The following is a 26,327-nucleotide window of genomic DNA, read 5'->3' on the forward strand; positions in this document are numbered from 1 at the left end:
GATAACACAGCACTCAATCTGACACTTACCCGCACAGATGATTCAGAGGACCGTGAACTCACTTTTCTCCTTTAGGAGAAAAGAAATGATGCTAGGCTTCCTTTTGGAAGAAGTGAATCCCTTTGCTATTCCAACCTCCTTTTCTTTAGGTTCCTGTTCATTAATTCATTAATTTATCCATTATTCATTAATCATCTACCTATCAATCCATCCATTAATCTATTCATCATCCAGCCATCATCCAGCCATCCAGCCATCCTTCCTTTCTTTCATTCATTTTTTTTAGTTTTCTGACAAACCTCTGTATGTCAGGGCTGTGCTGTCCTCTTTCATCCCAGCCCCTGAAGCCAGGCTCCCAGGGTTGTTCAGGGAGCTCAGCCCTGCTGGCACCCACTCCAGATCCCCACCCTGTTCTGCTGGCCTCCTGGACCTTCTCCATTTAGGGGCGGGAACCTGGCGTGGAGCCCAGACCGATTATGTTCCTGAGGGGGAGGAGGGCAGGGCTCCTAGCCCTTATTTGTCCAGGACTCTCTTGGGAACCACACCCAGGAGACCAGGCCTCCAAGAGTGGCTGCACAGGCTCAGGAGACAGAACTATGAGGGTGCTTGGCTAGACCTTCTTGTTTAGGAAGGCTGGTTTCCATCTGTGATCCCTGCTGGCTCCCCTCCCTCACAGTCCCGTAGAGCACCCCCCCCCCGCCCCCTCCAGCAGATTCCAGGCTCTGCTGGCAGATGGGAGCCCCCGAGGTCAGAAGGTACAATGCTCTTGTTAAATGGAACTGCCATTAATTAAGCCAATAAAAGGATATAGGGTCTGGCTTGGGATCCTAGAATGCAGACCTGGGGGTGGTCTAGCCATTTGAGTTTGCCACCTCATATTACAGAGCACTGTGAGCCCCAGGGGCATCAGGTGACATGCGCACGGCTCACAGGAGGTACCCTCTGCACACCTGGTCCAGGCTGGCAGCTTTGCTGGGATTCACACCTGTGTCCTGCCTCCCAGGCCCGGGTGCCTTTCCTTTCAGTTTGCTTTGTGTTCCATTGGTTTGGTGAAGAAAAGAACTGCCCCACAACCCAGAGCATCCCTCCCACCAGCCAGCTGTTTACAGTGTGCACAGGTGGCCACAAGAAAGGTGGCGAAGCTTGCATGTAACTCATTATAACCCAGCCCCAGGCCTGGGTGGGGAGGCCTTTTGGCCAGTGGGTGACTCATCCTTGAGAGGAAAAAGAAAACCGAATAGTCCTGAGCACCTTCGTGGTGGATGCTGAGCAACGTACTTGGACTCCTGCAGGATTTCCATTGGTCTCTCCCTTCCCTCTAATAACAGAGTAGGCAGCCAGGTTAAGGAGCCTGTGTCTTTCCGGCTTAACCCTGTGCCTCTGGCTGTAATGATGGAGCGTCCCACCAAGCCCTAGTTTCACACCTGTAAAATGGGAATCGTGCAGCCTACCTTGACTGTCACAACCTGTCACATTACCATAGACACTTAGTCTCATTCCCAGGTGTTTCAGAACGGGCAATGCCAAAAGAAATTCATAGAAACCCCGTGAAGTACATGTCAAATGATGGTTCTCAGCAACATATCAAAGCTTAACCTTGGGAAGCTAGCCCACTACCTGGGAGCTTGATGGACGTGCAGGGCCTCGGGCCCCACCCCACAGGCTGAGTCACACTCCACATTTTGTCATGACGCCCAGATGATCCGCGTGCACGTGAAAGTGAGGAACATTGCTCCAGAGCAGGGGTTGGCAAACGTTTTCCGTAAAGGTCCACAAAATAAGTATTTGAGGCTTTGCCGCCTGTATGGTCTCCGTTGCGTGTGCTCAACTCTGAATCTCGAAAGCAAAGCAGCCGTGGACCCTGCAGGGGCCACGGTCCAGATAAACCTCTACGTAGAAAACAGGTGGAGGCTGGGTTAGCCCCGTGTTGGAGTTGCACACGCCTGGCCCAGAGGCCCAGAGCCTGGGGATGCAGTGGTTTTGGATGCCAGACCAGATCTCACGGGGGAAGGGCCCCGTCCTTGCATCAGCCAGGCAGCAGCCCCTTCACCCCGTTTCCTGTCGGCTCTCATTCGAAGGTTCTTCTCAGCGGCCGGGTGGGTTTGAGAGGCCGCGCTGCAGGAGACGGTGGCCCCCTCGGGGGCCGCCAGGCCCTGCACTGCCCCTGAGGCTGGCTTCTCTCTAGGGGGCGGGAAGAAGGGGCTGAGCCCCCTGAAACACATGGAGGTGTTCTGCTCCATCGCCTCGCACTCGCTCCTCTCCCCGAGCTATTACCACAGCTTCGGAGTCACCGAGAGCTACATCGTTTTCCTCGAACAGCCTTTCAAGATGGATATCCTCAAGATGGCAACCGCCTACCTCCGGGGCGCAAGCTGGGCTTCCTGCCTGGCTTTCCACAGGGAGGACAAGGTAAGGCAGGGCCGGCGACCCCACAGCATGAGGACGGCCAGAGCAAGATGGAGGTCAACAGGCAGGGGTGGCTTTGGTAGGGAGGCCCTCAGCTGCCACGCAGTCTCCCCAGAGGCATGAGCCGACCTTCCAGCGAGTTCTGAAGCTGGGATGGTCCTTCACAGTGGTCCCCAGTTAGGGCAAGGGGCTGGGCCTTTATGCCCCGACGTCCATAAGTCAGTAGAGCAGACCATCCGCAGAAGAGCGTGGGACCTTGGGCGAGGCAGCCCCGGCAGCCAAGGCAGCCCCTACTCGCCAAGCAGCAAAGGGACTGCTCATCAGCCCTGACCGGCACCTGGCCTCCTCCAGCCTCCGCCGTCCATTGACAAGGCCCTTTCAGCATCCCTGCTGGGGGGCGGGGAGGGGATGTCACAGATTATTTAGACATCATGATGACAGAGCGTCCCACCGGATGGTGTAACAGAAACGTCTTCGATTTAGGTGCACCTGAGTGGAGTGCTCAGAATATCTGTGTGCCTGTTATGTACGTGTACCTCCCTGTATATGTGATGTCTGCGTGTGTGTATGTGTGTAGACATGTGGGTATGAATACATTATTCATGTATAGGTGTATGTAAGTATTTATTTGCTATTGTTACTTGTGAAAAAGAATCGAGTAATTCTCCATGTCATCTCTTCAAATAGCACACAAGCGTAGAAAGCAACAGATCAAGTCCCCTTCCTCCTCCCCGTCCAGCCCCCTCCAGAGGGAGCCATACCACCCATCCGACACCCTTCTAGTCCTCTTTCTGTGCAGCACGTGCATCGTCGTGTTCCCACGCGAATATGTGTTCCGTGTGTGGCTGCCGCCTCTATGATGCCTGTATTCTCAAGGAGGAGAGTGAGGTCCTCGAGGGAACAAAGGGGTTAGGCGAGATCCCTCCTCTGCTCAGAACCTTCTGGTGATTTCCCGTCTTCCTCAGAATAGGATCCAAAGGCTTCACTCACCAGCCCATAAAGGCCCACATGCCCTCATCCCAACCGCTGGCTTCCTGCTCACGTGGTCACCTCCTACACTTCAAACCTGCCAAACACGTTCCTGCCTCAGGGCCTTTGATTTTGTGTCCCCTCCACCTGGAATGTTTTCCCCCAGATGGCTTCCTCCCTTGATCAATCCCGGTCTCGCTCTACACTCCCCCATCCTTGAGGTCTGCCTGTCTATCACAGACCCCCCCAACCCCCGACAGGCTTTCTCCAACCCCCACTCCATTTTCTCAGTCATGCTCACTCGTCATCCTTGACATGTTGTATGTATTGATCACTGACCTTGGCCTCACCCCCACTGAAGTATATGCTCCATGAAAGTGGGCGGGTGGCTTTATTTTTTCTCTCCAGCTCCCCTGAAAGTATCTGATGTGTCTTAGGCCCTCATATGAATGTTTGTGGGCTGAATGAGCTGGGCAAGGGGGCCAGCAGGGAGCCTGCGGAAGTGGGTTTGCTCCACAGAACCACGAGCGTCCCGCCAGCAGGAGTGTCGGGGCCCCCTAGGCCTCCAGTCTGCAGCCCCTGGGAACCTCTGGCCCTGGAGTGTACCACAGTGAGAAGACAGAGCCCTCGAGGACGGGGCACAGAGCCCTGGGAAGGGCTTTGGAATGCATTTGGAGAACTTTCCAAGAAGTCCCTGTGGCTGACCCTGGGATTGGGTTTATGGGGAAGAAAGCCTACAGTAACCACGCCTGTGTTCACCTCCCCAAACCCACCCTCCCTACCAATGCCCTCCTCCTCTGTACACTACTCCTCGCCCCTCCCCCACTTAACTTCAAAGCCTGATTCTGGGAAAGGAGAGAAAGAAGCAATGAGCCAGAGGAGGTGGGGAAATGGCAGCCTGGAGCAGCCCCTCCCTCCTTTCAGAAGGAGGATCGTTAGGCCAGAGCTGCCAAACGAAAGAAAATACCCCTTCCTCCTTGGATTAGGCAACTGGGGCTGCAGATACGGCTACTTGCAACCCAGAGTGATACTGCCTGTGACACCCAGAGGTGCCTGAGGTTGCCTAATGAGCCGATACTCACGTGGACTCCCTGACTAGAGCCGTCACTCAGCACCGCAGCCCTCCAGGGCAGCCGGGTTACCGGGGAAACCACACCTGCAGCGGGCAAAGGTCAGGAGAGGGGACCCAGGAGGGGCTTTAGGGGCGCTGGCCACCAATGGGGCCTGAGAAGCCTTAGAGGGCTGGACCTGACTGTTTCTCCCCAACCTGGCCTGGCCTGGGAGCTGGCCTGTCGCTGCCCACCTGGATCACAGTCAAGCGAAGGCTGGGGAGACGATACACTCTCAGATCCTGTATCTCCCTGGGTACTGTCCTCCTGGTGAGGAAGGGGCCCTGGTAGCAAAGCTTCCCTCCTCCCTCAGCACTTCTGCGTGTGTCTGGAGGTGGTACAGAGAGGCTCATAAAGGGGAGGGAATGCTTCAGGGTCACAAGCAAGTGGATGGCAGGGCTGGGTCTTGTCCCCTGCCTGATGCCGCTGTGTTGGGCCTGCAGAGGAAGAGCTGACCACTGATGTGCATCTCCTTTCAGACTTAAATTCACATCATTGACCAAAGGACGAGGAAGTCCGTGCTGACCAAATTTTACACGGACCCCATGGTGGTGTTTCATCACGTCAATGCCTACGAAGAGGACAGTTGCCTTCTGTTCGACGTCATTGCCTACGAGGACAGCAGCCTTTACCAGCTCTTCTACTTGGCCAAGCTGAACAAGAACTTCGAGGAGAACTCCAGGCTCACCTCCGTCCCAGCCCTCAAGAGGTTTGCAGTGCCCCTCCACATGGACAAGGTAATGGCTTGAGTCCTGGGAGATGTGAGCCCACTCAGGAAGTGACTTTGGCTCTAATTTCGTTAATATTGAAATTCAAAATGAGCTGTTCTTTTTTTTTTTTTTGGCTATGTTGGGTCTTCGTTGCTGCGCGCGGGCTTTCTCTAGTTGCGGCGAGCGGGGCTACTCTTCATTGCGGTGCGCGGGCTTCTCATTTCGGTGGCTTCTCTTGTTGCAGAGCACGGGTTCTGGGCGAGCAGGCTTCAGTAGTTGTGGCCATCCAGTGGTTAAGACTTCGCCTTCCAATGCAGGGGGTGAGAGTTCAATCCCCGGTCAGGGAGCTAAGGTCCCACATGCCCTGCCGGCCAAAAAACCAAAACATAAAACAGAAGCAACATTGTAACAAGCTAAATAAAGACTTTAAAAATGGTCAACATTAAAAAGAAAATCTTAAAAAAACCAAAACAAAGTGTTCGATTCAATGGCTTTTAGCATCTTCACAGAGTTGAATGTACAACCATGAGCACAATCAATTTTAAAACATTTTCATTTCCCCAAAAGACACCTTGTACTCTTTAACTATCAGCCTCCCACCCCCCAACCCCTCCATCCCCCCCAGCCCCAGGTAACCACTAATCTACTTTCTATCTCTGTGTATTTGCCTATTCTAGATATCTCATATAAATGGAATCATACAGTATGTAGTCTTCCGTGGCTGGCCTCTTTCACGAAGCATGTTTTCACAGTTCATCAGTGTTGTAGCACGTATCGGGGCCTCATTTTTTTTCATGGCTGAATATGTACCTACTATTTAGTATACTGCTATACATACTATTTCCACCTACTTGTATATGTAGACATCTCTCCATGACATTAAATATTCTTCTATGACATCATTATAAATATTGGCCTGACAGTCCGTGGTGGGGATTCATCACCAGTTGCTTACCCGTCTCCCTGATGTTGAACAGTCCTGTTCTTACATTAAAAATGACCCCTGGGCCAGATGTTATCCTTAATTACGCTGATGCTGCCAGGGCTCTGGGTTTGGTTTTAAAGGCTACAGAGGCTTCTGGCTCCAGAACTTCCTGACTTCGTGACTTAATTAATTTAAATGAATCCAAATTCAATTCAATTCAGTTTTGATGGCTCATCCTTACTCAATGCACTCTATGTGGCAGGTACTTTGCTAAGCCTTGTATTTTCCTTACCTAACTTACTGATCAAAACAATCTATGGGAGAGATCCTCAGGTTAGCCTCATTTTACAGAGAGGTGAAGGAATGTGCCCAAGGTCACACAGCCCAGTGGCAGAGCCAAGATTGGCTCTAAACCCTTCTTCTGGTAAGGGGTGTAACTCTCCTGATCTCCCGAGCAGGCCTAACTCCTGGAAAGAGTCCCAGAGGGTCACCCTGACCTCTCTCAGGGCCCTGCAGGCCTAGGGAACAGAAGCCCAGGGAGCCGTCTCCCACCCTCCAGGCTCCTCCATGCAGGAGTTCAGGCACCTCCCAACCAGCTGCGGAAGACCCGCATCTGAACCCAGCTTTGTCCAACTCCAGAGTTGGGTCCTTTCTCCTCTCTCTAGCATTTCCCCATCTGCAGTCATTTGTGTATCTCTGTCATGCTTTTCACCGTATTTCCTATCACCTCTATTAACGTTTACAAAATCATGTTTTCATTTAAATCAACTCACTCTTCCCTTAACTCGTTTGGAAGGAAACCTATGACGACGACCTGATCTCTTCCTTAAAGAGAACATTGGAAAAGTATTAGGTGTCAAAGACATAGTGGCACTTAACTGAGACTCTCACCTTGACCCAGTCGGAAAGATTGGAAGAGAAAAAGGGATTAACTTTCTCCCCATGTGATTCAGGGCTATTGAATGAACAGCCGTGTCCCACAAAATCATCATCTGAGCTGCTGGCCTCTGTGCCCGTCACTCTGGGAAGTTCCATAGTGTTGCGCTTGGAGTGTCTCCTGGCTTCAGGATGCGATGGGGGTGTCACAAAGCACACAGGTGGCAAATCCTGAGGCCTGCCCACCTCCACCACACCTCCCACCCCATCCCCGCCTCGTGGAGGCCTCAGCCTGTGGATGATACACAGAGAGGAAACACTCCCTTCCGCTGCCCACACACTGCAGGATTCTATAACCTTTTATCAAGCTCTAGAAATGATTTGCTTCCTTGGACCCAAGCTAAGAAGTTTAGCACGTGTATTTTAAAAAGGCACTGCATGAGCCGTCTGCAAAGAAGAGCGAGTGCTGGGAAGGGTAGCTCCGGCCACGCTTTTTAATTGCTGTTGATTGTCCCTTAAAAATGTCTCCTTGCTTCACTTTCAAGTCGCCCCACCTGCATGTTGAAAGGGGAAAGTTGAGCTACAGACATGGCCTATGTGTCCAGATCCGGCGGCTCTGATTCCATCCCGTCCAAAAGCATATCAGGGAAGGGCCTTAGGGGATGCTGTCCTTTCTCAAATGCCCTTCAGTCTGGGGCCTTTGCACATTGCTGTCCCTCTGCCTGCGACCCTGTCCTCTTCCCTTGAGACCTCTGCTCCTGTCCCGGCTGCAGGTTGGACTTACCTGGGGTCTCTGAGACCAGCCCAGTGAAGGCACAACCTCCAGGGGATTCTAATCCCTGCTCGTCCTTCAGGTCTGGCATCCTGACTCCCTCAGTGGGTTTGTGTATTCTAATGGCACCTGCAGCTCTTTGCTCACATTGATGGCAGGTATAATGAGCTTCCTGTTAAAGCTCCCAGAGGGCTGGGACTCTTGGTCTTGTCAGCAGTTTATCCTCTGAGCCCATCACAGGGTCTGGTACTCAGAGGGTTCTCATTAAGCCCTTAGATTTTAAATAAATAAATGAACAATGAAGGAATGAAAAAGATGAAGCGAGGTCTCTAAAAGGGCAAAAGGTCTTCCTTTAGTGCTTGGAACATTTCCCAAGCGGAAGGTGCCTTCCACATAGAATGGGCTATACTGAAGTGTGTTCAAAAGTCTGGGGCCTCCCAGCTGCCCCAGCTTCTCCGGCGTTTGGGCCAGCTGGGGTCAAAGGAAGGAGGGGCCCACTGACACCCTCTGCCTGTTTGTGTAGGGGTTGTGCAGGGGGGTGTTTAAGGCGGGGTTGGTTCCCAAGGGGCATGGGCGGTGCCAGCAGTCCCTGCCAGCCACCCTGCCCTCATCCTGCAGGGCTCCAGGGAGGGGCAGAGCTGGCATCTTGGAGCTAGAAGGGATGGTTCCAACTCCTGGCTCAGTAGATTCGGTTTTTGTCTTGTTTTCAAATGCAAAAATGAAGACCAAATAATAAGAGAAGCCACCACTTCTAAAGAGCTCACTCTGTGTGTGGCCCTGTGTCAGATGCCTTTTCTGCTCTTAGACCCAGGCCAGAGGGGCCCCCGCTTTGGCCTTTCTCCATCAGTGTCCCTTCTTCACTGGATGAGGAATTCACAGGGTGCCCACCCAGAGGGGCGCCCTTCCGACCCCAACTGTGGCCTGGGATCCCTGAATTCCCTGCACAAATGACCCAAGCCAGCCTGCAGCAGCTGCCTCTGTCCTCCTAAGGGCAGGCTGTGCTGCTGGATGCAGCCCTCAGATCCACCAGGGAGGCCAGGGCTGGCTGGGGCTTCCATGCAGTGGCAAGAAAAGGAGGCGGGAAGCCTGGGCCCAGAGGCCAGCCTTCACTCTGCCACCTGCTTCTAGCTCAGAATGCCAAGGAGTCCTTCCAGACCAGCACTGGGCACTAGAACCTGCTGCAGTGAGGGAGTATTCTCTGTCCAAGCAGTAGCAGCCAGATATCTAGGCTACTGAAATGTGGCCAGTGCAGCCGAGGAAGGGAATTTTAAATTTCATTAAATTTAAATTTAAACAGCTACGCATGGCTGGTGGTGGTTGCCGTATCAGACAGCACAGTTCCACAACATTCTGAAGCTCTGTGCATAAAGGAAGGCGGGAGAGAACGGTATTTTACTTAACAGTTTGCTATATGTGGACATAGGTTTGGTGGGCCTCTGCTCTCATCCTGGGTCCTGAACATTTTTGGCCCTGTGAAATGCTCCACATGCTTCTCACCGAATCTGTATGACAGTCCTTGGGGTTATTTGTCATCCCCATGACTGTAGATGAGAGAGACAGTAACTTGCCCAACATGGCAGAATCATCCAGAGGATCTGAGTTGGGCTTGGCATGCATGTCTGTCTGGCTCCAAATTACTGACTACGATGGTCTGGCCCTGGATCAGGTGCTTTCATAACCATTATTTAATTTAATCCTAACCACAATCCCCAGACGCAGGTCAAAGGGACCTCCGCTTGTACTCACCACCCGTCCAAAAGTTACGGATTGCCCCCCTTTATACAAACGAGGAAGCAGGCTCAAGTTCATGTAGAAAGCTCTACAGTCATACTGCACACCCAAGGCTGCCAAACTCCAAAGCCAGTGTTTTGTGGGATTATTGAGATTACTGCTTCTCATGGGAGTTTCCTCGAGTTGAGGAGTTTCAAAGCCAGACTGCAGGATTTCGTTGAATTCTGGCTGGAAAGTGATTTCTTCCCAAAGTTGAGCACATTGGCCATAGAAAGCTGCCAAGTCATGTTCGTTACTACTGTGTGTGGAAAAATTCACAGTTTATGCCTCAACCAGTCTGACCAGTTTCATGCCGCAGCTAGAAAACGTCTCTGCGGACTGACTCCCTGAGAATCAAGCCCGGGACATGCACAAGAGGCCTGTGGCTGCCTCTTGACTAGCAAGGCACAGGGCAGGGCCTCTCACATGTGGGGCTGCACATACAGATGAAGGCAAACAGAGCCTCTGCTTCCAAGTCACCCAATGTGCTAGGCGCTAGATGACCTTTTCACGCCCTTCGTTTGATTTTTACAGCCACCTGCAAAGCCCATGTTCTGCCCCTTAAGAGTTAAAGGAAAAGCTCATTGAGTCATGCATTTGCTCGTTCCTTCAGCAGTTACTTCCTGGGAGCTGACTATGTGCCATGCACTGGATAAAATCTGATCACTGTCTGCACAGGGAAGACAGCATGAAAGAAGGAAGCAGGTCCATAAAGGAGATATTTACAGCTTGGGACACATGCCTTGGAGACACTGCAGACTAACTTGTCAGGGAAAGGGATGTTTGAGCCGAGAACTATGGGATGGGAACCGGCCAGCCTCAGGGGCTTTGCTTTGCCTGCTGCCTGTAGTGCTTTTGCTTCTGAGCAGAAGAATCTCAGTGCAAAGCTCTGGGCCCAGCCTCTCCTCTCCTCTGTGTGACCTTGGGCAAGTCACTTTCCTTCCCTGGGCCTCAGTTTCCTCTTCTGTTAATTGGGATCGCCCTGAACAAATCTCAGAGGGGCCCTACAGTTCAGCTTCTAGGATGCAGTAAATTTCCCACCTTCTCAGCAAAAAGCTGCTGTTGTTCAAATAGGTTTGTTTTCATTATAAAAGCTTATTTTGGAAAGTTTGGAAAGTAGAGAAAAGTTTAAATGAGAAGTCAGACATGACCGTACTTCTCCTCCCGTAACTCCATGAATGCAGGGATTTGCGGTCTTGTTATCCCTTCTCCCTCAGCAGCTAACCTGAACCTACCCCCAGGGGTAGTGGCAGTAGTAGTAGTAGTAAAAATAATGCTAATAATAATACAATTATGTTATCAATAGCCGTTAACATTTATCTAGCATTTACCGCTAACCAGGCCCTCTTATAAACCAACTGCATGGATTATTTTATTTAGCCTGCATAATAACTCGGAGACGCACATACTATTTATATGACGCTTGTGCTATACCTCATCATACAGATGGGGAAACTGAACTTCAGAGATACCAAATAAGTTGTTCAAGGTCCCGTAGAGAGTATGTGGGGACACAGGGAGTAGTAGATGCTCAATAGATATTTAATTAATTGTGTTCAGTCTCTCTCCTGGGTTACAACGATGATGGTAAAGTACTGAACAAAGTCTGATTGTCACTTGAGACCAAGAGATGTCCTTGATAGCTATTTTTCTCCCAAGTAATTTTTATTGCATGTTTGTTTTCTTTTCAACAGGGGTACATTTTCATAGGAGAAAATACTGAAAATCTAGAAAAGCCTAGAAAAAGAAATGAAAGTCTCCATAATCCCACCGCATGCTATATTGTTACTATTTGGTATTTCTCTCCAGGCTGTTTTCAATGTAATTTGTTTTTCTTTTTCTTTGTTGAACATGGTTGAGCTCAGACTGTCTGCTGCTTTTTTCACTCATTTCACACGTTATTATGAACTCTTTATAAACACCTTTTGAATGACTGATGCAGCCTTTTACAGGTGAATCATCCAGTATTTAAAAAGCGAGAACTTATAAGTACATTAATTCACCTGTGAGAGATCAGGCACCCCAGAGTAGAAGAAAAGATCCAGGGTTTTTAGGGCCCCCCTTCTACCACCCACCAGCTTTGCCCTCTTTGGGGAGTTACCTCCAGCCCCCAGCTCTCATTTTTAACTGAAAATACCAATCGTATAATAGCTGCTTCCGGTGGTTAATGTGAGGCCGGAACAAGGTGACAGACACTAAAGCATTTTTTAACATGTGCATAGTAAAACAAATATTTGTTCTGGATACCAAGTTTTCATTTTTCTGGAAAACCGATTCTTTCAGAACGCAGACACGGGCTCCAATTTAATCAAACTGTCATCTACAACAGCAAGAGCCCTGAAGGAAGAAGAGGACCAAGTCTACTGCCAGCCGGAGTTGCGTTATGAAGGTAAAGTGCATCCTCTCTCCTGTGTTTAGGGAGGGGCTGAATGTCCTCTTTATATGATACCTCTTTCTGATGCAGAGGAGATGTGTGAGGACGAGGGACTGAGAGGAAGGCTGTTGGGACGCCCAGGGAGAGGCATCTGGGGACACTTCTCTTTCATGTATCTTCATACCCCTCCCAGGGAGGTACTCGGGTCGTCGTTGGACCCAGGGACTTTCACGGCTAGCCTTTCAAATGCTTCCTTGGTTTTTATTCTTTTTTTGCTTTCTTTTTAAAAGTTTATTTTTTTGAATTTAAATTTTTTATGCAGTTTTTAAAGGTTACTTTCCATTTACAGTTATCACAAAGTATTGGTTGTATTCCCTGTGTTGTACAATACATCCTTGAGCCTGTCTTACACCCAATAATTCGTACCTCCCTCTCCCCCACCCCTATATCGCCCCCCTCAACTGGTAGCCACTAGTTTGTTCTCTGTATCAAATGCTGCTGTGTATTGAACGCTGACTTACTGAAAGGGATGGCACGTGCAGATTTCTACCTGTGCGCACTCAGAACACCCTGCAGAATCTGTGCTATCAGCCCCATTTGCCAGAGGAGAAAATTGGGCCTCAGAAAGCCTGAGCTACACCCAGAGCATAAACCCCCCCAGAGAGAAGCACCCACCAGAGCAGGGCGTCCCAATGTGGGCACTGCTGATACCGGGGCCGGGTCGTTCTTTGCGGGGAGGGCTGCCCTGGGCATTGGAGGATGTAAATCAGCGTCCCTGGCCTCCAACCTGATTGAGAACCACTGCCCTAGCATAGAAGCCAGTGGGGTGGGGACCGTGTTTGTGTGCTCAGTGCTGTCACCGGCATGTGACAGAAGTCTGGCTTAGAGCAGGGTGTGCTCAGTACTGCAGTGTGGAATGAACAGGCCTGCCCAGGACAGGGCTGGGGAGTGGCGGGCGGGGCTCTAGGCTGGGAGCCCGGCCCCCCATGTCGCTGCCCCACGCCAGGGCCAGGCATCTGGAAGGACAGTCCTGGGGACTCTGCTAGGACGACCTCAGATTTGCCCACTAAGAACCCCGTCTACACATGGCATCCCATGAATCCCATAATGGGTTCTGTGTGGTGGCCCAGCCCCTCAGAGTCTTTGGAAGTGAATATAGACATGTTCGTCCCTATTCTTAAGGCATCAACTTCCATCTCTGCTCACCTGTCACTCACATGGGCAGATGGAGGAGTAAAACACTACGGTCGTTTTATTTCTGGGAAGGGAACTCTTGTTTATCGTAGCAACCTTGGGCAGCGCTGAAAAGCATGACCGTAGACAAATCCTTCATAATCCCTCCGCCTGTGACGGCCGTTTGGAAACATCCACGCAGTCTTTCCATCACGTAGGCGTTGCTCGGCGCATGCCAGGCCCTCTTCTAGGGGCTCCCCAACTTCCCGTCCTTTCCTCCCCAGTCTCATCCTGTTCTTATCACGTTAGGTGAGTCCATGCATGTAAGGGGCTTAGCTGAGGGCCTGGCCCGCAGTGAGGGTCCAGCTAAAAGCAGCCGTGACTAGAACACCTCTAAGAGTCAGGGGCTGCCATGTGCTGTTCGTGCTTTAGAACCAAGGACAGCAGAGCTGAGAATAATTCGGTAACTTGCCTGAAGTTGGGCAGCAGAGCCCGCATCTGAACCCAGGCTTCACTGACTCGAAAAACCCTTAACCTCTGCATTTACGGTTATACAAAATGCGTACCATACCATCTAGAATGTTCTGAAACGGCTTCTTCCACTTCATGAACGTAGCCTGGGAATTTCCCCACATCCCAAAGATTCTTCAGGAGCGTGGCTTTAATAGCCGGACAGAATTCACAGGCATGAATCACATTTTACTTAACCACGGGCGTATAGCTGGTCATTTACAGAGTGGAGGAAAGGGGGGCTCCAGACCAGGTTCGAGGGACCCAGGAGCATCACAGGGAGTCTCAGACCGACTCTGGGACCGACAGTGGGCATCTTTTTTCTGAGTTGAGTGTGTGGGTGGTCCCTCGTCCTCATGTTCATCTTGACCTTGGGAATTTCGTGATTACCCGACTGTGGGATCGGACATCTTCCCTTCTTACTGCTGCACCCCACTTCCCTCCCCACTGAGCCCGATAACCAGTTAGGCCCTGGGTCCTCTTCAGGAGGCTTTTATGTGGCAGATGTTTCCATCTCTGCTTCTTCTTTTCTTGGACATTATATTTTCACCAGCAGTTGGCTCCAACTCGCTGCAGTATTTCATAAGAGGGACTTTCATTTCAATATTCAGACTTAGAAATTCAATTTGACACAACAAGCGTATACAAATATATGTGCATGGGCATGGACACATTTTTAAGGCTTTTTGGATTACAAAAGTAATAGGTATAATGAAATTTTCACACAATGAGAAACTTAGAATGGACAGTACAAACCTTAAACCACCATGAGGAAGTTATCACCCCAGCAATGCTTCCAAACTTTTTCTCTTCATTTATAACACAGTGGAGATAATCCCATAAGCAGCCTTTTCCATTCAATCTTATGATGTGTACATTTCCCCATGTTACTAAAATTCTTTGTAAATGTTACTTTTGTATAATGTTATTATATGATTTCACCAGATTTATTTAAATATTCCCCACTGATGCTCCTTCCACAGCTTCAGAAGTTTCTATTCACACCCACACATGTGCACGCACACACTTTTTAAAAAAGAGCTGTAAAAAATTGCAGTAGCCTCTGATTTTAATCACGCAATTTTCTTTGATTTCTATCTTGGATAATTAAAGATGTTTATACACTTAGAAACCCAGGTCTATCTTACCTTGCTCTTAATGGAGCTTCTAATGGAGCTGGGGTAGTTATCAGAAGTTCCTTCCTCCTGCCCTGTGATCACCCTTGATCCAATCTAGGGCCTGAATCAAGTTCAGGGATCCTGGCTTGGGAACCGTTTTTGTGAAAAGGATGCCCAGCCTGGATGCCACAAAAGACACGTGGTCCCAGCTCTCGGTGAAGGGGGCTTTGTCAGCTGTGTCATTTCTCTCTAGGCTTAGAGCTGCCTCGGATCAATTACGCTCACAACGGGAAGCGATACCGTTATGTCTTTGCTGCTGAAGTCCAGTGGAGCCCCATCCCAAGCAAGGTACTAGTCCTTGGGAGATGGCAGCCTATAACCATCGTGTCTGTCTGCAAAGCTGAGTTCCCAGGTTCTCAGGGGGGTCAGAACCGAGGTCCCCCTGGGGTGGGGGTAAGTCAGAAAGTGACGTCAGCTTGGGACAAAATACACTGGAAGCAACGATGGTCCATCCAGGGGAGGGAATTGCACCTTATGGGCTGTCGCTCAAGAAGGATGTGGTGGCTGGAGTTTATCCATTGATTTCTTTTTTGGATGCGTGTTTATTGAGCACCAGCTATGTGCTACAATGTGGTAGGCACCGAGAAAAAGGAAGTGAACAGGAAGATCCCAGTTCTTGCCTTCAAGGAACTCACTGTCTCAAGCAGAGAGGGTAGAGCTGAAACTAGGACGATTTACGTTTCTTTTTTATTAACTTATTTTTAAAAAATATTTATTTATTTGGTTGCACTGGGTCTTAATTGCGGCAGGTGGGCTCCTTAGTTGCGTCTCACAGCCTACTTAGTTGTGGCATGTGAACTCTTAGTTGCAGCATGCATGTGGGATCTAGTTCCCTGACCAGGGATCGAACCCAGGCCCTCTGCTTTGGGGGTGCGGAGTCTTATCCACTGCGCCACCTGGAAAGTCCCTATTAACTTATTTTTAAATTGAAGTATAGTTGATTTACAATATCGTGTTAGTTTCAGGTGTACAGCATAGTGATTCATATTTTGTTTTTTAAACTGCTATTTGTTTGAACACTTGCTATTTCCCAGGGACCATGCTGAGTGCTGTACAGACATCAGTTTTCCTTAGTAGCTTCAGTTTTTAGTAATGGAAAAAAAAATTTTTTTAATGCAAGCAGTGCAGAAATGTACAAAGCAAAAAATTAAGGTTCCGCCACACACATACGCACACCCTGAGTCACTCCCCTCTAATCCCACACCCTCAGGGGAAAGAGGCCTATTAGAGATTGAGAGAAGGCCAGGGACTTGCACTTTTAAAACAACAAAGGAATCATATTATACTTTAAAGGTTTGCATTGAATAGTTTATCTAATGTGTATAAAAACTGCAATATATGGGCTTCCCTGGTGGCGCAGTGGTTGGGAGTCTGCTTGCTGATGCAGGGGACACGGGTTCGTGTCCCAGTCTGGGAAGATCCCACATGCCGCGGAGCGGCTGGGCCCGTGAGCCATGGCTGCTGAGCCTGCGCGTCCGGAGCCTGTGCTCCGCGGCGGGAGAGGCCACAACAGTGAGAGGCCTGCGTACCGCAAAATAAATAAATAAATAAATAAATAAAGCAATATAGTGCCAAGTACCAGATAAATCCAGGGGTTTTATTTCTGAAAGAATTCAGTGTGTACTGTCAGCTCTGCAGTGGCAGGAGGACCTTTGCTTCAAGTCGGAGGAGGAAGCAAGCTGCTTTTGTTTCTGTTGTTACACTGACCAGAGGCAGATGCCATTTGGGGTCTACGTTCACCAGAGTCCACTCCCCTCTCTCTGGGGCCTTGATGCCTTCCTGTTCGCAGGGAATAAGCATGATCTCCAACCACTCATTCCCATGTTTCTCCCCTTTGGATGCGCAGATAATAAAATACGACATTCTCACGAAGTCATCCTTGAAGTGGGGAGAGGTGCACTGCTGGCCGGCGGAGCCAGTGTTCGTGCCCACACCAGGTGCCGAGGACGAGGATCACGGTAAGGCTCCAGGAAGGGCAGCCCGCTTGCTGCACTGTACCTGTGATCACCCCTCAAACAGAGACATCGTTTGGGGGCAGTGACCCCCCCCATCACACAGCTTGTGGAGTCATGCTTTGAAGCCCAGGTGTGTCTGAGTCCAAAGCTGTGGGATGAGGGAGTCCCGCAGCCCACCCCCACTTCTGACACCAGCTGCAAGTTTGGGGATCCCCAAGACCACCCTCAGTTTCAAGAGAAGAGCTCACAGAACACACCGAAATCTGTTGTACTCATGGTTAGGGTTTATCTCGGTGAAAGGGTGCAGATTGAAAGAGAAAAGGCGAGTGGGGCGGGATCCAGGAGAGTCCTGTGCTTGGGGTTTCCGCTGGTCCTCTCCTGTGGGGATAGGACCACGCCAACTTCCCCAGCGACGTCCACGGAGTGTGGCCAACCAGGGAAGCTCTCCAAGCCCTGTGTCGGAGCCCATGTGGGGCGTGGTCATGCGGTGACCTCCAGTCTTCGGCCCCTCTGGAGGTTGAGCTGACACCTGTGGCCCAGGCCTCCCCTAAATCACTTTGCTAGGATGGGTTATATGCAGTGGCCGCAGGTAAACAAAGGCACTCTCATCAGACCGTCAGTCCAAAGGCTTAGAGGTCATCTCCCAGGAGCAGAAGGTCAGACCTCCCTTCCGGGGTGATTAAATTGTTTGCGACACAAAAGCCCACTTCCTTTCCATGGAGCTGCCCTACCCTTGCCCAGAGTATAGAATCTTGGTTTTAAAATCCATTGCAATGGCTGGGTCTGAATTTGTAACTCCTCTAAGCATGTAAGTTTTCCGTGGAGCACCTAGAAATGCTTGTGGCCCTCCTCTCTTGTCCAGGTTTCCACCTGACCAAATGGTCCTTTCCCTCTTTGATTCTGCCTTTGCCCCAGAAATGCCCTGCCCACCTCCTAGGGATGCTAAGGAGGGTACTACAAGCCTGGGTGGGGTTGCCCATGCCTATGGGGAAGGGCAGGCTGCCCCCTGCTGAGCCTGCCAGCTGCTTCCCTCAGGTGAGAAGGGAATGGTTTTCTACCTGGGTCCTCCTATCAACCTGCACTGCACGGCACGCCAGGTAAGGGACCCCGTGTCACTGTCACCTCCAAGGTGGGGGATGGTTGGTGCCACCTCCTGCTGAGGCTGGCCTCCCCCTGGGCTGGGCAAGTGCGTCCTGCACAATCTCTTGTGGGCAGGGAGCAACCTGGTCTTCATTCCACCAAAGGAGAGGCTCAGAGAGTGAGGTCTTACCCCACGGTCTGTCACACGCCCAGTGCATACAGAGGAGGGTCGAATTCAAGCTGATCTGACCTCAGCTGCCCTCAGCCACTCTGAAACCCGGGAGGCCTTGGGAAGAATCACAAATTTTTGCTGGAAGTTTACGTGCACTATTTCATTTAGCCCTCTGTCCCTTGAGAGTGGGTGTTTAGAATATTCCCATTTTACAGAGGGGAAAGCTGCACATGCATGAGATGAACTGGACTCATTCAAATGCCATTTGAGTGCGACTGGTCCGGGTTTAGCCGAGTGACGGATACTAGCCTAAGTGCAGCGTCAAAGCTGATTCTCTATAACTGGAGTTTCTAAACAGTAGGAAAATAGCCATTCTTCAGTGCATGTCATGATTTACAAAGTGCTTTCATAACTGACCGTGCAAGATCCTCTCAGCAACCCTCTGGGGGGGGGAGGATTATCCCCACTCTACAGATGAAGAGACTGAGGCTCAGAAAGGTGAGGGGACTGGTTCAGCCAAGCCTTCCAATTTCCCTGGCCTTTCCCTTCTGCTCCCACAGAATACCAAATTCACTTCCCTTCTGTTTTGATTAGATAACTTACATTCAAAGGACAGGGAGATAGAGCTGAGAAACTTATCCCCCCAGCTGGACCAGGTTCAAGGCTGCGCTTTTACAAAGTGTCTCTTTTTGTTTCCCCAAAGGGATTATCTTATCAGCCATTGTCTCTGCCGATCCCCATAAGCTGCCCTTTCTGCTGGTTCTGGATGCCAGGACTTTTACGGAATTGGCTCATGCCTCTGTTGATGTAGAGATGCACCTGGATCTCCACGGGCTGTTCATCCCAGGTGCTGACTGGGATGCAGGGAAGCAGGCCCCTTCCCGGGAGGAGCGGGACAGGGCTGCTGAGCGCCGTGTGGCCCCAAGGACCTGGCAGGGTGGGGGCCCGGGCCCTGGAGAACTGCTCCACCAGACTCAAGGGTGGTCCCTCCCTGGGTGGGGGGCAGGGGGGCCCTTCATTTTATTTTGCACTTATTCTTTCCATGGTTGCTTTGAGACAAAGTTACGGAAATAGAGCTTTTATCAGTATCTTTTCTTTCATTTCATTTTGGCCATTAGAACCTTGTTGGAAAGTTGATCAAATATTTACTGATTAGCTCTAGTACTTCTAAAAGCCCCTTTCCTTTAGTATAAAGACCGTGACCGTGAATCAGCAATTGTATTAAGGCACATAATCATTGCTCCTAGAATGGGCAGCCACTGACCCACTGGAAAAGAGACACAGAAATATTTATCTTTGCTCCTCCCTCCCCAGCTTTCTTTCCCTTCCCTCCCTCCTTAGCTTTCTTTCCCTTCCCTCCCTCCTTTCTTCCCCGTGGACCACATCGTGAGTTCTAGCTTTCTCAACCCTGTGCTGTTAGTAGACTATGTGGCCCAGAAGGCGTGTACTTTGTGGTCATTCCATGCAAGGCAGGGCATAGTATAAAATAATAAAACTTTAAAGCCTTTTCAGACCTTATTTTAATTTTACATGGCTTCTTTCCTCTGAAGATCTTCTAAGGTAGTAAAACAGAGGGGCAGAGCTAGACGGTTCATAGTCCGCCAGGTGCCTCATTGTACACCCAGTGGGACAGCAGACTGGTGTGGGCGTCCCCCACTGCAGGAGGGTTTGGAGGGGCTGGAATCCAGGATTGAGTCCTGTCTTGCCTGATGCTGAGAACCAGGGTGCCGAGGCATGCCAGAGCCATACAGGAAAGGGGGTCCCGTCAGCAGAATTCCTTGGAGATTCATCCAAGTTGTCGTTGTTGTTTTGCTCTCCTTTTTATTTATTTGGCCGCGTCGGGTCTTAGTTGCGGCTCCCGGGCTTCTCTCTAGTTGTGGCGTGCAGGCTCCAGAGCACGTGATCTTAGTTGCCCCCTGGCATGTGGGGTCTTAGCTCCCCGACCAGGGATCGAACCCCCATCCCCTGCATTAGAAGGCGGATTCTTAACCACTGGACCACCAGGGAAGTGCTATCCAAGTTGTTGTTTGTTTTCATCCAAGTTGTCCTGTGTTGGGTATGTTTTATTCACTACTTTATCCTCTAGAACACTGCCTGGTAGATGCAGGCTCTACCAACAAATTAACTATTTGTTGAACGAATGAATTCCGCCAACAAAGAAATCCAACTCCATAATGTACCAAAAAGGGATGGATATTTAAAAAAAGAAAAAAATAACAGGATACTTTACTGAGGATCTCCTGGGAAGACAAGGAAGACAGTTCACATGGAACACCACCCCCAAATTCCCAACAAGGGTTCCTCTCCCAGCTGTCCCTCATCTCTCCTCTCTTTCTTCCCCTGTTGGTTCCTCAAAAACCCTACCATCCCAGCATTTCCATTTCATGCTCAGCTCATAGATCCCATTAAACAAAAACCCAAACTCCGTGGATGGCAGAATGAAGAACATCTACTCTTCTCCTCTGGAGACCTCAGTACTTCCAGCCTTGATAAGATGGATTGGAAAGAAATGTCAACCATGGTGGCCTAAGAAACATGTGATGGAGGCCTGCATTTGGGTGGTAGGAATGGAAAAGAGTTGACAAATGGGACAGTCACTCACCTATTCATTATTTTACTTTAAACGTTTGAGAAGAGGGTGGTATTTAAAAAATGCTTCCCCACCGCTATTCTACTGAATTCCCATTGCCAAACAATACCCAGACCTAGTCATGAAAAAGGACGCAGTTCTGCGGGCAAGAAAAGTATGTCCGTGGTTTGTTTTCCTTGTTTAGGAAGACAGGTAAAATACCAGACCAATGAGGAAGCCTGGCACACCAGATCTTTTCTTCTTGGTTTCAGACACACCAAAGGTCAATGCCAGGACATCCAATTTGCCTTGACCCTGAATTCTGTCATATTTCAGACACAGGCCAGGGTAATTAGCTCAAAAGGCCACAGGAGCCAAGACGCATGCGCCTTTCTTGAAGCCGAGACCATCCGTCTTATCCTCAGAGCCTTCCTTGTGGGTGTAGTGCATGTCCAAGAAGTTCTGCAGGAAAAATCACCCCGGATTTGTTTATTCCTTTGATAAAGCCACAGATTTTCACAAGCGCTCTAAGATGTGTCGGGCATGTGGTAAGCCCTCAGATGTTTGACCCACTAATTTTTCCTTCAAGGGTTTCTCTAATTTGATTCCATCTCGGGAATAAGCTGGATGTATACGTGGACAAATCAACTCACAAAAAATCCAAGTGCATTCGAGCTCCATCCGCATGACTGGTTTGTACTCGTTTCCTCCCAAAGCTACCGAGCAGTGGGCTGACTCTATTGAGAAGGTTGCTTGTCCAGATTAAGTGAAAACACCTTTGATCACTTCTTCAGCTGTTTAAAGACAGTGTGGATGGTTTTTAAATGGCCGGGGGAAGTCTTTCCCATGGTAAATCAGGACATGCAGACAGAAAAGTCATCACCGCCTTCCTCATCATCCAACGACAGTGAGACCAATGGCCTCTGCTCTTCAGCTTCCTTCCAGGAGTCTGGACTCAGCGACCAGGTGCAGACGCAGGGCCACTGCCCTGGCTGCCGGGCTGCAGCAGGAAGCAGTCTCTCGAGGTCAAGCGCCAGCAGGGAGGCTGGAGTTTTCTTGGACAAGGTGAGCAGGGAGAGATGTGGGAGCCCTGTGTTGGGACGGGTGGGGATGAGCCAGCCTTCCTTCCTCCTGGCGACCAGGAAAGGCCTCCTGGAGGGAGCGCCTGCCCAGATTCTGAGGGTGAAGCTCGGGATGAGGATCTGAAGGCGGATGTGGGTTGACTGAACAAAGCAGGAGTTGAGTGAATTTCCCATGAAAGAGCAGTGGAAAGAGTGAGAGAATTAGGGGGTGTTGTTTTCTCTGATTATAAAAGTCATATATGTTCACAGTAGAGCACCTCGTTAATGTTAAAAAAAGAAACGAGAAAGGCACCCAGGGTCCCACTACCGAAAGAAAACCCCTGAAATCATTCTGGTGTGGTTTTTCCCGAATTAAAAAATTTTTTCTATGCACAGTTTACATATTGGTGATAGGTTTGTAACCCACCAGTTTATAGCCTGCTTTTTTCACTTACTATACAATAGTGATACAGTGATTTTCCCAGATCATGAAATTCTTCTAATGGGTGCGTATTATTCCATCTTTGGGACATGGCAGGATGTACACCCGCCTGCTGGTGGACATTTAGGTTTTGACTATTATAAACAATGCCAGATTGTATTATATACAATGTGTGTCTATTTTTAGGGTCCACGCCGCATCCCTCTCTGTATTCAGGTGCTTGTTATTGTTATTTTCTTTAGCTAGATTCCCAACTTTGGATCTCTGAGCCAAAGAGTGGAAAAGCAAGGTTCGGGTGTTCTTTGAAAGGCCAAAGGTTTTGGTTTGATTCATAGGAAACTGAGAAGCCATTCTAGAATCTGAGAGGCTCAAATGGTCAATGTGGCTATAGGGCTGAGAAATCCACATTTCTCAGGCAATAGGGAAAAAGAGTAGGTACATGAGAATGTAAGTTTAATCCAAATTCTCCCTTCTTCCTTTCCTCTATTCCTTCTTATCCTCTGTATCTTTCCACTCCATTCAGATACTTGTCCTTTTCAAGCATATATTCACTCACTCACTCATTCATTCAGTGATGACCAAGATTATGTTGGCATGTAAGGGTCAACAGAACGAGTACCTCCACTGTCCTCAGGGAGCGTATAGCATAGTGAAGGACACAGCACCAAGGAACAAACCAACACAATTCAATGGACTGGCAGTAAAAAGGGAACCCCCGGGGACCCCCAATACTGTCTCAGGAGCCAGGGATGGCTGATATGTGAAGCATGGTAGCAGGTAACCAGGTGAAATGGGCAATGCAGATAAAGAAAGGGGCATGGAATCAGGAGAGAGCTTGGTAAACTAAAGGTAGAAGTTTACCAAGAACTTCTGTGGGCATAGAATTGTGGCGTAGAAGATGGAAGAAAAGACAAGTTTCAGCCAGAACCCCAGTTTATCCGTACTCAGGTAAGAAGTGGAATTGGCATTAACTAAAGAGAAGTCTCCAATAGTTTCTTCAAGGACCGACGGTAATTTTTTTGTTTTGGCCACGTCGCGTGGCTTGTGGGGTCTTAGTTCCCCAACCAGGGATCAAACCCAGTCCCTCGGCAATGAGAGCATGGAGTCCTAACCACTGGGCCGCCAGGGAATTCCCAGTAATTTTTTAAATAATAGCTTTTTTGAGATCTAATTCTTATACCATAAAATTCACTCTTTTAGAGTATTCAATTTGGTGATTTTTAGTATATTGACTATTGTGTAACTATCACCGCTGTCTATTTTTAGAACATCTTCATCATCCCCAAAAGAAACCCTGTACCCATGAGCAGTCCCCCCTCATTGTGCATCCCCTCCCCCCGGTTCTAGGCAAACATAAATCTACTTTCTATCTCTATGGCTTTGCCTAGTCTGGATATTTCATATCAATTGAATCATGCAATATGTAGGGTTTTTTGTGATTGGCTTCTTTCACTTAGCCTAATATTTTCAAGGTTCATCTATGTTGTTGTATGAATCAGTACTTCTTTCCTTTTGTGGCTAAATAATATTCCATTGTATGAACATACCACATTTTGTTTATCCACTCATCAGTTGAGAGACATCTGGGTTGTTTCCTCTTTTGAGCTGTCATGAGTGACACGCATGTTCAAGTGTTTAATGTGGACGTATGTCTTCATTTCTCTTGAATATATTCCCACGAGTGAAATTGCTGGGTCATGGTATAAATATGTTTAACATTTTGAGGAGCTGCCAAACTGTTTTCCAAAGTGGCTGCAGCATTTTACAGTTTCACCAGCAGCATTTAAGAGTTTCAGTATGTCCACATCCTCCCTAATTTCTTATTGTCTGCTGTTTTTATTTCAGTCATCCTAGATAAAATGAAGTGGTGTCTCATTGTAGTTTTCACTGGCATTTTCCTAATAACTAATGATGCTGAACATATTTCCATGTGCTTATTGGCCATTTATGTATCTTCTTTGGGGAAGTATCTACTCGTGTATGCTTTGCAATATTTTCTCCCATTCTGTGGGTGGTCTTTTCACTTTCTTGATGGTGCTTTTTTTTTTTTGCGGTACACGGACCTCTCACTGCTGTGGCCTCTCCCGCTGCGGAGCACAGGCTCCGGACGCGCAGGCTCAGCGGCTATGGCTCATGGTCCCAGCCGCGCCGCGGCATGTGGGATCTTCCCGGACAGGTGCACGAACCCGTGTCCCCTGCGTTGGCAGGCAGACTCTCAACCACTGCGCCACCAGGGAAGCCTTGATGGTGCTTTTGAAACACAAAAGTTTTAAAATTTTGATGAAGTCCAATTTAATCTAATTTTTCTTTTATTTCTTCTGCTTTTGGTGTCATATCTAAGAAACCATAACTTAATCTATGGTCCCAAAGATGTACTCCTATGAATGTTATAGTTTTAGCTCTTACATTTAGGTCTATGATCCATTTTGAGTTAATTTTTGTGTACAGTGTGAGGTAGGCGTCCTACTTCATTTTTTTGCATATGGGTATCCAATTGTCCCAACATAAAAGTCACCATTTAGGGTTGATAAATCTTCCTTCCACACAGGAAACAAAATGTATCTCCTTTTCCTCCACCATTCCTTTGAAGATGGTTCCTTCAAACAGTGAAAAGAAACTGTAGGGCAGCTCTCTGCTGGTTCCAGCAAGGCCTTGGTTCAGAGACAAGGAAACCAAGATGGAGCCTCTGTCAGTGGAGATTTAGTATCTTCCTCCATCTTCATCACTGGGTCCTGGCGAAGTTCCAGGTAAGTCCAGTGTATGCATGTTCGATTCAGAGTCACATCCCCTGGTAGGATTTTCCAGTTTTTTCTTTCCTTAAGTACATCTACTGTGTTCCAGGAGGGCCAAGGGTGACTGGTGTTCCTAGAGATGCAAATCCCTTCCAGGAGGTTGGGACCAGTGAAAGGCATGGGTTCCCTGATTTTGTCTTCAGTCTGCCCTTTGGGTTGGGCAGGCAGGAGGTCTTAGCCTAGTTCAGGGTTCCTTAAATTATCATCAGAATCAATGTGGAAAGAACAGTGATGTCTGCATGGTTTGTGCATCTTCTGTGGTTAAGGGCAGGAACAGAGCTTATTATAATAGTAACAACAGGATAACATCAGCTGACGTGTGTTGACACCTCACTGTAAGTGTGGTTCTCACGTAATCCTCGCAACAGCCCTGAGGTCGGTCCTGGTACCATTCTCATTTCAGAGATGAGAAAACTGAGTCTCAGAACAGTTAAGTAACTTTCCCGAGATCACACAGGTGGTTCCTGAGACCACATGTCTAACTTCTTAACCACTACTTTTACTGTCTTGATCTTATTCACTTCTTCACCCTCAGGGCTTCGTTTAGTGGCTGGGACAAGGTGGGTAGTTAATTAAAGGAACAGGGACTCCAGGCTCACTGCCTGGGTTTTGATCCTCTCGAAACCCGAGGATGCCTCAGTTTCATCATCCATAAAATAGAGCTAGTCCACGTCCCTCATTCAGAGAGTCATGAAATTTAAATGAAGATTGCCTGACACATAGCAGTTTTCAATACATTTTAGCTATTTTATTTACGGGCCTTAAAAACAGTTAAGAGGTTGAATCTTGGCTCCCAACCCTCACTAGTGATAAGACCTTTGATAAGTTATTTAAACTCTCTGTGCCTCTGGTTCCTGACCTGTGAAATGGGGAGAACATTAGAACCCACCTCGCAGGGCTACAGTGAGGATTCAATAATGTTCTTGTAGCCCTTAGAAGAAGTGTCTTGAGCAAAGGAAACCATAATCAAGACCAAAAGACAACCCTCAGAATGGGAGAAAACATTTGCAAATGAAGCAACTGAAAAAGGATTAATCTCCAAAATTTACAAGCAGCTCATGCAGCTCAATAACAAAAAAACAAACAACCCCATCCAAAAATGGGCAGAAGACCTAAACAGACATTTCTCCAAAGAAGATATAAAGAATGCCAACAAACACATGAAAGAATGCTCAACATCATTAATCATTAGAGAAATGCAAATCAAAACTACAATGAGATATCATCTCACACCAGTCAGAATGGCCATCATCAAAAAATCTAGAAACAATAAATGCTGGAGAGGGTGTGGAGAAAAGGGGACACTCTTGCACTGCTGGTGGGAATGTGAATTGGTTCAGCCACTATGGAGAACAGTATGGAGGTTCCTTAAAAAACTACAAATAGAATTACTATATGACCCAGCAATCCCACTACTGGGCATATACCCTGAGAAAACCAAAATTCAAAAAGAGTCATGTACCAAAATGTTCATTGCAGCTCTA

At 48.7% G+C, this 26,327-nt stretch overlaps 1 protein-coding gene across 1 annotated transcript in view; it reads left to right on the top strand.

The window, feature by feature from the left end:
- BCO1 (beta-carotene oxygenase 1) overlaps positions 1-26,327 on the top strand; it is a 57,294-nt gene that overhangs the window by 17,450 nt on the left and 13,517 nt on the right. The window contains 8 exon segments of the mRNA XM_032614836.1: positions 2,186-2,409; positions 4,964-5,221; positions 11,821-11,926; positions 14,966-15,060; positions 16,619-16,730; positions 18,683-18,906; positions 18,908-19,024; positions 21,494-21,613. Coding sequence (XP_032470727.1) covers positions 2,186-2,409; positions 4,964-5,221; positions 11,821-11,926; positions 14,966-15,060; positions 16,619-16,730; positions 18,683-18,906; positions 18,908-19,024; positions 21,494-21,613 — 1,256 coding nt within the window.

The sequence above is a fragment of the Phocoena sinus genome, chromosome 19 (assembly GCF_008692025.1).
Source record: "Phocoena sinus isolate mPhoSin1 chromosome 19, mPhoSin1.pri, whole genome shotgun sequence".
Classification (NCBI taxonomy): Eukaryota; Metazoa; Chordata; class Mammalia; order Artiodactyla; family Phocoenidae; genus Phocoena; species Phocoena sinus.